General features: G+C 39.5%; 2 protein-coding genes across 5 annotated transcripts in view; both read left to right on the forward strand.

Moving 5' to 3' along the window:
* The window catches only part of LOC109960011 (cytokine receptor common subunit gamma-like), a 10,348-nt gene extending 7,437 nt beyond the window's left edge, over positions 1–2,911 (forward strand). For 2 of the 3 annotated variants that reach the window (XM_020599827.1, XM_020599828.1), the window contains exons 7-9: positions 1,333–1,441; positions 1,852–1,912; positions 2,392–2,911. In XM_020599827.1, coding sequence (XP_020455483.1) covers positions 1,333–1,441; positions 1,852–1,912; positions 2,392–2,637 — 416 coding nt within the window. In that variant the 3' untranslated portion in view covers positions 2,638–2,911. The remainder of the gene's footprint in view (positions 1–1,332; positions 1,442–1,851; positions 1,913–2,391) is intronic. The other variant, XM_020599829.1, reaches the window with a different exon arrangement.
* Positions 2,912–4,460: 1,549 nt separating this feature from the next.
* The window catches only part of snx12 (sorting nexin 12), a 9,335-nt gene continuing 2,153 nt past the window's right edge, over positions 4,461–11,642 (forward strand). Inside the window, exons 1-5 of one of the 2 annotated variants that reach the window (XM_020599832.1) lie at positions 4,462–4,965; positions 7,608–7,703; positions 8,006–8,130; positions 9,152–9,242; positions 9,794–9,804. In XM_020599832.1, coding sequence (XP_020455488.1) covers positions 4,801–4,965; positions 7,608–7,703; positions 8,006–8,130; positions 9,152–9,242; positions 9,794–9,799 — 483 coding nt within the window. In that variant the 5' untranslated portion in view covers positions 4,462–4,800 and the 3' untranslated portion in view covers positions 9,800–9,804. Of the gene's footprint in view, positions 4,966–7,607; positions 7,704–8,005; positions 8,131–9,151; positions 9,693–9,793; positions 9,805–11,642 lie in introns of those variants that run through there. The other variant, XM_020599831.1, reaches the window with a different exon arrangement.

Below are 11,642 nucleotides of genomic sequence, written 5' to 3' on the forward strand. Positions count from 1 at the left end.
ATGAAGAATAATCGGAATCGAATATCAATTTTCAAACATTTATTATCATAACTAAACAGACCATCGAATAAAGCAATTTTCAGAGCTCTGGGTTCCATCTCTATCTGAAGCCCTGACCTCAACAGCAAAACCGTTCAACTCGTCTTCAGGACGAGAAGGAACACTGTCCTCCTCCATTCAGTTGTTTTTATACAATTTCAAATGTGCCCTTGTAGGCTGGTCCGGTCCTCTCGTGCTGTTTTATTGGTCCATCTATCCATCTGTCCTCCTCCTGCGTCCTTTCTGCTCCAATGGGAAAGGCAGCTTCCTAAAGATGGAGGAAATTCTACTCTAAATTCCTACACTCTCTTTGTTACTAACTACACTATGACACATGGCTTCCCGTTTGGCTAATTAAACTATCTTGCCTGTGTGTGTCTGTATATTGCCCTGTCTTTTGAAGTTGTCTTCCTCTTGTTGGCTTTTAGATCTAATCTCTTGTTTATTACCCTTGGTGTCCCAGTGACCCCAAATTCCCTGGCCTCTTCAGCCAGGTGGTGATAATAAATTAACTGTGACCCTCTTTGCTAAAGCTGTAACTCTAATGAGAGTCAGTGTTTTAGTGAACCAGTCCCCTTGATGTTAAACAGTGCTCCAGTTGGCTAACACAGTAAATACTGGCCAAGACTTCAGTGAACACATAGAATGATATACTCAACTATGTAAACATAATTGTAACATATAAGTAAGCAAACTTATGTGTGCTCTAAACTAAATCTTAACTATGATAGAATTACCATACGCAAAGTAAACACACAGGTTGACTACTCAACAAGCATAATGTTAATCTTCTAATTAAGTTTTTAATTCATAAAATGTTAGAATCAACCTTAAAGTATGACTGTTAATAATTTTACCCAACAACATTGAGGAAAAAAATAAACTTAAATGATTTTAGCATATGGCTGCAATATAAAAGAGTGAAAAATTTAAGGGGGTCTGAATACTTTCTGTACCCACTGTATATACAGAAGAGGGCAAGGATAGGTGAATGCCATGAGTGTTGACTGCAGATTGAGCAGGTGAGGCAACAGGACAGGAATAATCAAAATAAAAGCACCAAACAGGAAGCAAGTCCACAAACCATAACAGGACAGTAAAACCTTTCCATTTAAATCAGTAATGGATTATTTGAGCAAGCAACCCAGGTGTCAATTACTCTTTCACCATAGCACACATGATTAAACATTAAACATGACTCCAACTTTGCATCTGCTCCTTTACAGTACATGTGCTCAAAACAGTAAATGTGCAAGATTAAAACAATTACAAACCACCTTTTTCCTCCCCCAGCAGATGCTAATCTAATAAATTCCTCAATGCCCGTTTGGACTCCAGTGCTGTTTGTGGTGGGCATTATCACCCTCATCCTACTGGCCGTTATGTTGCTGCACCATGAAAGGTGGGTTGGCCTATACATCATGTATAAACATGGTAGTTTCTAAGTATATAATGTAGCCAGTGTGTCAGCAATGTATACTCATTTCCTTAGCTTTCCATTATTTTTTTTAGGTTATCAGTACTTCGTATTATGCAGTGAAGTGTTAAATTGTTAGTGGTAAATGATTATATTGCACACATTGTCATTTAAATTCTTTCAGCAGTTCCCATCCGTTTCCACCCAGCTATCCTTGGCATCCTCTACTCACCCCAATTAACTTCATGTCCTCTTTTAGCACATCCATATATCTCCTCTTTGGCCTTCCTCTTAAACTCTACAAAGTGTTATATTTTTACAATAGCCAAAGAGATTATATCAGCATGAGATACCAGTGAGATCTGACAGCAAGAATATGCCTACCTCCCATATAGGCTGAGAATCTACATCATCCCTGTGGTTCCCAAGCCATCCCTGATCTCTCATGACATAGAGGTTTGTAGCACCCACCAGCTCTGTGCCTTCACCCTGAAATGTCAAGTCAAACATTTATAATTATTGATTTGGAATTTCAAATTGGACAAATTGAAATTTTGACTTTATGGTACTTGAAAAGTTGTATTTTACTCAAAACCACAAGCATACACATCATGGCAATGCTTGAAGAAAAGTCAGTAGGTCACCAAATTCAGTAGGGTTCATCCTCAGTGTACCATGAGTGTTTGTACAAAATGTAATGGAAAACCATTAAATGGTTGAGATTTGTTGGTGGACTGACCAAATGACAGTGCTATTGCTAAAGCTTTGTTTAAAAATATAAACAGTACACCTTATGAACAAGCTTGTTCATAAGGTGTTGCTTTGGAAGAAGCAGTCCACAATGCTCATTCATTGGATGAAAATCCATTGTGACAGAAATGTACTCTCCTGTGAGGTAGCAGCAAAATAAGTTATACATTTTGTTTTTATTAAAGAATTGGCTTCAAATCTCCAAAAACCTGAAGGAGAATTTTAAGGCCAACTACACCGAGCGTGCCTGTCCTGTCCGTGAGTACTGCCATGTCTCCCAGTCCGACAGCGAGAGCTCTGATGACTTCACCTGCTCTGTCACAACCAACCAAACCGACTGTTCAATCTCCAGTCCTGTGAACCAGTCTGAAGACCTGCCCACCCCCTGCTCCTCTGCTGCCTCCACAGTTACCGTCTCATCTGAGAAGTAGCATCAAGTCTATTTAGATGCATCTGCTGCACAGCTATAAAGATCAGAAAACTGATATGATGCATGGCCTCAGTTTCCCCAACAAAAAACCACAGCAATTAAAATGGATTACCGTTTGAGGGTTCCAGTAGTTACAGGTTTAAAAAAACCAAATCTGTTAAGTCTCAGGCATGGGAAGGACCCAAATATGCAGACAAGCCAAGGCAAAGGTCAATAGGATTTTAATGCAACACAAGAAACAGGAACAAAATACAAGGCTCAACCGGTAGTAGTAACACAAGTGCAAAACTAGGTCAGGGAGCTGGGTACAAAAATGAAAACCAAACCAGTCAAATAAACCAAAGTACTGCTGATCAAAAAAACTCAAAAAAAATGAAACAAACAAGAGACAGGTACTGAACTTACGGGGCAGAGATGCAGGAGTGGTGAGCTGAGAGAACAGAGACAACAGGCAATAAGGCATGGAGACAAAACAAACCAGCAAGAGCCTGAGGCGCAAGGAAGGAGTATATATAGGTAGGTGACCAGAGGATAACGAGCAGCAGGTGGAAAGAATGAATGGTGATTGTGAACCGGGGTAAAGCTAGGGCAGGTAAGATGACACAAGACAGGAAACTAACCAAAATAAAAGCACAAAACAGGCAGCAAGTTCATAAACCATAACAAAATCTCCTTAAAATCCATGATCCTATTAGCTTAATCTACGACAAATAAACTCCAAACAACCATTTTCTTTATTAAAATGCCCTTAAAACTGCATTTGTTTGTTGTATATGTTGTCCAGTTGTTAACAACAACTATAAGGCAACAAATTTCCTCTTAAACTTTCCACTTTATCTATAGTAAACTGATTTCACAACACTAGGAGAACAAATTGAAGTTTTTTTTTAACTTCTACTTCCTCTAACCCCTTACTGATTGTTCTACAAGTTTATATGAGAGCTTCATTATTGAGTCAGTTTATGACTAGATGTGGTTTTAGTATTTTCAGGAGGTTTTAACAGAGCTGCTTTGTTTTGCTAACTCACTTAGATATTTGCTTATGAGTATATAAAGGGTAACGTGTATGATTTGGAAACATGAACAAAATTATACCCAAAGTGTTTCTTAAAAATGGTTACCACTCCAAAACCTATATTTTCACTCTTTGTTATATTCTACATAAAGGGAGTCTGCTATATATATATTTTTCATATGTTTAACCATTGTGCAATTAATCACATGCATATGTATATCACAAAAGACCAAGTTTTAAATATTATTGGTTTCAAGTGACTCTCCTCTGACTTGCTGCTTAAGGAAAACATGGTAATTGCTGATAGAAAGTTAATTTAAACTTTCAACAGGGCAACAAGTTTGTATAAAATTGCTTGGTGAAGGTGTTTTTTTGTGTTTTTTTTTTTTTTTTTTTACAAAATACTTTATTGGTGATGTGACTACCTGATTATTATTTCTTACATGGAATTATTGTGATTTTAAAAAGCATTGTTGTGTATCTATCTTCTATTAGACACCAAATAAAGTTATGCTCTCTTAGCTTTGTTAATAGTTTGAAATATTTAACTAATTCTTAAAAACACAATACCATATTTTTATCTTTTTAGCTAGAAAAGCTTGCAGAGCATCAAGAACAACTCTGCTCTTAAAAAATTAGCATTTATTTACTTATTAACAAGTAATTCAGTCTTTTTGCTTTTCTTTGTATTACTTTTGCATCACTTCGTGGTCTTTTGCATCTCTTTGCGGTTACTTAATGTCCCTTGGCATCTGTCATTACCGAGGCTAACAGCTGCAGTCCTTTGTATCTTTTCCCTGGTTTGCTTTTGAAAAACATAGCCTTCCTCTGTTTTATGGTTCTGTCCCGCGAATTGATCTATGGGATTGATTGTTCAGTCCGCTCCGTCCAATTATCCCCATGTCCATTAGAGGGAGTGCAGACTGTCCCACACAGCACAGAACTGATTCAACGCATTTTTCGGATTCAAGAAGGGTAGGGTGCAGGGCAGCTAGCCCCCGCAACAACAGGGAGATAGCTACAAGTCAGTTACTGCCTGGCTGAACCGATCAGCTACCGCAATCAATTGATGTCTTCAGATGAGATTTAAGCGTTTACTGTGCATTTAGTTGTCTGACGTTGGCCGTTCAGAAAATACAACCCGACAAAATGTCAGAGCCTGCGGTGGCCGACACTCGCCGGTTGAATTCCAAGCCTCAGGACCTGATGGATGCATACGGTCCCCCCAGCAATTTTCTGGAAATAGACGTTTATGATCCACAAATCGTTGGAGTTGGACGCAACCGTTACACAACTTACGAAGTTCGCATGCGGGTAAGTGTTGACACCGCCAGCCAAAACACCTTGATGCGGTAGTTAGCCGAAGCTAACTGTTGTTGCTAGCGTTAGCGTATTTAGCTGCTGTGCTAAAATGTCCACCGTGGTATCGGGTTGTTACATTGGCGTAGGCGCTCGAAGTGCCTTAACATGGCGCTTCTGTAAAACTCGAGGACTGGGCATTGTTAAGGGCGTAACTTATGGTGGTTGCTTGATGTAACGTTAGAGAGAAGTTTCATGAACATTCAGCGTCTTCGAGCATACATGGTGAAGACAGATTTACAATTTTAAGCCATGTCAGTGGTGTAGAGTTAACACTAACGTAAGGGGTAACGTCAATGCGTTTCAAACTAATTGTCATATAACTAGTTAGAATTAAATCCTGAGAAATGTAACGAAAAATAGCGACAGTGGGTGAACAAGGGTGTCCCAGTCGACACTGCAAAGCTAACTGCTAATGTTAGCTGCTCGAACAAAGCTAACGTTAGCTTTTCATTGTAAACAAAATAAAGACCAGCGTTAATTTAGTATTGTCAGCTTACATAGACAACTAATGACAAGTACGTACGTCGGTAACACTGCTGGTTACTGCTGTTCTGTGTTTAAAGTTAAGGTACACATTGGTATTTAATCAAGAAAACTAATGTTACGTAGCTAAATAACAAGTGTTATAAATGGGAAGAATAGCATGCAGTAAATGTTGTTAATTGACTAAGGTAACATTTTCGGACATTATCGTTGTTAAACAGTACACTTTGTGATTGTTGTTAGCTGAGTAGCTAGTTAAAAGTTTCTAGTAGACGGGCAGTAAAAAAAATCACTGACACAGCTTATTTTAAAGACATTTTCGGGAAGCTGGTGCTAACACTGCACTTACGCAATTGCAACTTACAAGGTTTGTCTTGCCTACAGGCCCTCATTTTGTGGTGCTTGTGCCTGTTTTCCTGGGAGAGTATCCTTATCGTTTTACAAAAACATTCCAGTTTTAACCAGTGGGGTTTCTCCTTTTAAATTTTATTTTTAATGCGACATTCATAGACAGTGGGGGGCGACAGTAGTGCGGTGGGTAGAGCAGAGGTTGAAGGTTAGAATCTCGGTGCCTGCAGTCCACATGTCGAAGTGTCTTTGGGCAAGACACTGTGTACCCCCGAAGTTGCCCGTGATGGCGGCCCGAAGCCCTCAGCTCCATTCAAAATGTCGTTGTAGGTGTTACAATGAAAATAAAATTAAGCTTCTTTAGACTCCTACAGGTCTGTTACCATGTGTGGGAGTTTTTGGGTCAACAGGTGGAGCAAGCTTACTTTTGCCAACTTGCACATTCGAACGCCACTATCTCACACTTAGACAAACCTGAACAAAGCCAGAACAGTCTTGTTAACACAAGCCAGTCTTACCTGGAAAGCATAGTATTGCATTACACCCCCCCACCCACACACACACACACACACACCGCCTGTAAGCGTCTACAGTAGTGAATCAAAGGAAAGGCATGCAGTTGGATCACCCATTCTATAGCTACTAAAACCCATAATTAACCGATAGCACCAGAACTGGCAGTTTTATCAGACTGCCACTTTTCAGTATGGAAGTAAAAGAGCTTTGCTTGGCAGTCATCTTTATATGTATCACAGGTAGATGTATGAAATCAGCTGCACCTAAGCCTTTTTTTTTCCCCTAATGCACAGCCAGTTATACTGTTCAGTTGACTTTCCATATTGTAGAAATTTTCCTGTAACTATACTGAAAAGAATAATTAATGGGCAATCCTGATTATCAGTTAATCATTTGTAGAGGATTAAAAAATATAATCTGCTGCTCCAGTGGGTGGATTTGGTTCCTTTTAAATAATACTGAAATGGAATATCTTTAGGCTGTGGACAGTTGGTAAGATACAAGTAATCTGAAGAAATTTGTGTGGCGATTTTGCACTAATTGTTGCCAATATGTGAACTAAATAATTAATTCATTCTCTACCGCTTAGTCCCTGAACGGGGTCACGGGTGGGGCCGGAGCCAATCCCGGCCAGCAATCGGGCGAAGGCGGGGTACACCCTGGACAGGTCGCCAATCCATCGCAGGGCTAACACATAGATGAACAACCACACACACACGCACGCACTCCTATGGGCAATTTAGAGACACCAATCAACCTAAGCTGCATGTCTTTGGTCAGTGGGAGGAAGCCGGAGTACCCGGAGAGAACCCACGCAAGCACGGGGAGAACATGCAAACTCCACACAGAAAGGTCCCAGGTGGGGCCCGAACCCGGAACCTTCTCGCTGTGAGGCAACGGCGCTAACCACTGTGCCACCGTGCTGCCCCTAAATAATTCAGTTGACTATAATCAATAAGGAAACTAATGATTTGTTTTGCAGCACAACTTACACCAAAAAGAACTGCACCCTCACTTCAAACTTGGCCTAATTGTTGACATTCATGCCAATGGTTTGATCACTTTATTGTGGTAAGAGATACTTGGATTTTGTTTCTTGAGGTCTTCCACCATACCATCAGTAAACCTTGATATTTGCCGATGGTTCTACAGGCTCGCTTATTGCTTTCCAGCAGCAGCCATGTGCAAGTGATTGAGTTTAGCGTAAATCAAGAGCTGTTTTTGTATTTTTCTTCTACTCTGTGTAGACAAACCTTCCCATTTTCAAACTGAAGGATTCCTGTGTGAGAAGAAGATACAGTGACTTTGAGTGGTTAAAGAATGAGCTGGAAAGAGACAGTAAGGTGAGTGAGCAATAATGACATGTTTCAGGCTAATAATGGTTACAGGATAGAGGTCACATCCCACATCATGGGTGTAAAAATATAATCCATACATTGCTTCTCACATATCATATAAGGATTATGGTTATGCTATAGGCGTGTGTTTCATGTTAATTTGAGAAATTATACATTTTGTTTTAAACTCCTGGCTCACATGAGCTAATTTGCAGTTTTGAATTTACAACACAATGAGTGTGAGGTTTAGTTTTCAGGTCATGTTTTTAATCATTCCTCTTATTTGTGTTGACTCCTGATACTTTAAGATTGTAGTACCACCTCTGCCAGGCAAAGCCCTGAAGAGGCAGTTGCCATTCCGTGGAGACGAGGGCCTTTTTGAGGAGTCATTCATTGAGGAGCGGCGATTAGGCCTGGAGCAGTTCATCAACAGGTCAGCCAGTTCAGCAGCCTTAAATGAAAGTATATGCTTTGTCTTTCTAGGTATAAAGCCAACAAATACATTTGTCCCAATGTGGAAAGTATGAGTTTGTAATTCTAATGGAAAGCTGAAGAAGGAGCTATAGGATAAGGATAGTTTTGTATTTCATCAGTGAACTCTGTGGGATTGTTACATCTAGTAAAGCATGAATCAAAGCCCCTATTGTGCTGCCTCACAACATGTGTTTACCTAAACAGAAATCACATATTCACTACAAGTCAGATATTTTCATAAAATGTCTAGCTTTACACAAGGCTTAAACCCTTTTCAGACATGGACCACAAGCCAGGAAGTTTCCAGCTCTGTCACATCTAGGCATAGTGTCTGAGCAAAGCCCTGAGTTATGTAGCCAGCGAAGTGTTACCGGCAATTTTATCTGGTCAGACCTAGTCAAATAGTCGGTTATGTTCTAACTGGCTAAATGTCTGAATTGAAGCGGTCAACTTGCCGATAAGGGGCGCACTCAAGATGATTGCTTTGTACTCGCTAAGGCCGCTCTCTAGATCACTCGACCACTGCTGCTCTCTCAGTGGAGTGGATTTAGGGCACACATTTAAAAACAACAGCATCACTAGCTAGTATAAAGTTTATTTTTAACTGGTACAGAAAAGATACAGTCTAGCACTGTGAGCTAACGCAGAACAGCTGGACATTGGTCTGACATGGAAATAAAGAACTGCTTATCCTCTGTGTGTGTCTCTTGCACGATGTTGAGTATCACGTGAACATTATGGTTGAACAAAGCCTTGGCAGGAATTTTATGCACAGCGGTTCTAAATCTCACTGTAAAAAAAGGAACCCCTGCATTGTTGCATGAAGCCTGGAAATTCATGGCTACCATGTCTGAAAGGGGCTTTAAAGCAGCCCCATGTCAGCTAACTAATCCACAATTGCATTTCACCCACCTCCTAGGAAAAACATTTATAAAGAAGAGTAGGTGAATTTTATCTGTTTTCTGTGTGTGTGTCTGTAGAATTGCAGGCCACCCTTTGGCCCAGAACGAGCGCTGTCTTCACATGTTTCTGCAAGAGGAAAGCATTGACCGCAACTACATTCCTGGAAAAGTACGACACTAGGGTTTAATGAGGGAGATGGGCAGGTGGGGGTTAAACTCTGGGGTGTACAACGGACTGATTTGCCTTTTGCTTCCCTCACAACTTCTCTCTCTCTCTCTCTCTCTCTCTCTCTCTCTCTCTGCTTTATCTTTTTCTCACTGTGTATATCATGTAAAGTCATATTCACTTTATCTCAGAGTTAGAGTATGTTCTTTTGCTATACATCAGGACATGGTGATAATGTTTCAGACAACTGTGAGACTCCTCTTTCCTTTGTGCATTTGTTTAATAACTGTACAATAAGGAAAGCACCCCTCAGTAGTTGTGACTATATCGTGAAGATCTGGCTCATAAGTTTTCAGGAATTAATATAATGTATGATACATTCAGCCATTCCCCAATGAGTGTCATATATTCACGATTGTAATATAATGTGAATAAAGTAGAATGATGTCTAAATGTGTGTGTTGGCACAAGTGTTTACCATATGGATACATGCGGACTGTAAATGAGACTTCTGATCCTGTTTTGTTCTCTTTGTTTTGTTGTTGCTTTTTTAGGTATGAATGAAGTAAGTTTGCTTTCTTTTACCATGTCTCTTAAGACCTTTCTGGAAGTTAAAGGTGGTTGCATGGGCACCCTAAAGACCAAAGGCGATAGTTCACAAATACTTAAGTTAATATATAAAAAAAAAAAAAAAATCACAGAAATCTCGTTTCAATCTTCTAAATACCACAAGTAGGCCCTGGTTGTCCCACACAACAACCAGTTATTCCCCAAAAATGTTTTAGTGATCATGGTGTGTTGCAAAGGGAACAACACTCTGCAAGCCACCTTTAGATTACCTGTTATCTGGCATATAAATATAAATGATTGTAGACTCTTATTTTCAGTTTAAAGTTTCTAATTGCTAATAAGTGTTCTAGAGTAAATCAGATGTTTCTCAGAAACTGGCTTGCACAAGTGTTTCAGGCCAGCGGAAACACAAACCATCTGTCTCATTGCGAGTTATGTGAACTATTGTTGGACAGGGACTATGTACTGTACGTCACTCATGACTACTGCTCTTTTTGAAACTTTTTTTTTTTCTCCAAACTAATTCTGATACATTGTCGTCATCAAGCACTAATTATTGGCTGCATGGCAAACTGACTGCATGGCAAGCTTGCGCACTTTCTTTGCAATATATACACAATTGGCAGTTCGTTGGGTACACCAAGATTACACTAATGCATTGTCAAACACCAGTTCCACTGTTAATCCTCTCTTCATGAAGGTGATGTACAAACAACTGTGCAAACTATATTTTCCAAAACCACACAGTTGAATGAACACTCCTCTGAAACAGTTTCAATAAAAGCTGAACAGTATCACATTCATGAGCAGGGGATTAATTGCAGAACTTGTTGTTACACTGCGTTAGTTTTAGTTTGGTGTAACTAACAAACTGCTGAATGTCTGTGTTGGTCTCGCTGACAAATTATTGTACCTGCCTTTGATCACTGTCTGTTGATTCAAAGTTTTGTTCTCCTAAATTCAGCTTTTTGAGCATAGATAAGTAAATATTAATATATCCTGCATAGTTATGTTTGGTAGTATCTTGCCTCTGAGTCTACCTATTCATCCATGCCTACAGTTCATTAGACATAGTCTGTCTAAGGAACTAATTTAGTTCAGTTTACTGTCCATGCATAGAGCAGCGGTAAATAAACATTCCATGTTGGTCATATGCAAGGTTTGAAACACAGGAAGAACATGGGAATTGGCCACGAAAAAGCATGAAGCTGACAACACAGTGATGCAATACATGATGCTTACAGATGAAATCTGATGCACCTCTGCTCAGGAAATCAGTTCTGATACCATGTCATGAAACTCTGCATGCAGCCCTGTGTCACGTACTGTAGAGCTCTAACTAGAGCTCCTCTGAAATTAACATAATATGGCATTTTGAATGAATGCATGACTAAAGTCCAAAAAATGCTTTCATAGTTATATTTTTTATTGTGGGAAAACAAGAATGCACTTGATTTTAGACACCTGTTCAGTGTTTTTGACTGCATTTAGACTGAAACCCAAGCAACTGCCTTCTCTGACAAAAATGCATGACACCAAAACAAACAGGATGCTAAGACAAATATACAAAGTCTTAAACTGACTATATGATAAGTCAAGCAGTTGGTCAGAAAGAGAGGACGGTTGGGGCTGTGTTATACAGTGGGTACGGAAAGTATTCAGCCCCCCTTAAATTTTTCACTCTTTGTTATATTGCAGCCATATGCTAAAATCATTTAAGTTCATTTTTTTCCTCATTAATGTACACACAGCACCCCATATTGACAGAAAAACACAGAATTTTTGACATTTTTGCAGATTTATTAAAAAAAAAACTGAAATATCACATGGTCA

Source organism: Monopterus albus, unplaced genomic scaffold (assembly GCF_001952655.1).
Source record: "Monopterus albus unplaced genomic scaffold, M_albus_1.0 scaffold42.1, whole genome shotgun sequence".
Lineage (NCBI taxonomy): Eukaryota > Metazoa > Chordata > Actinopteri > Synbranchiformes > Synbranchidae > Monopterus > Monopterus albus.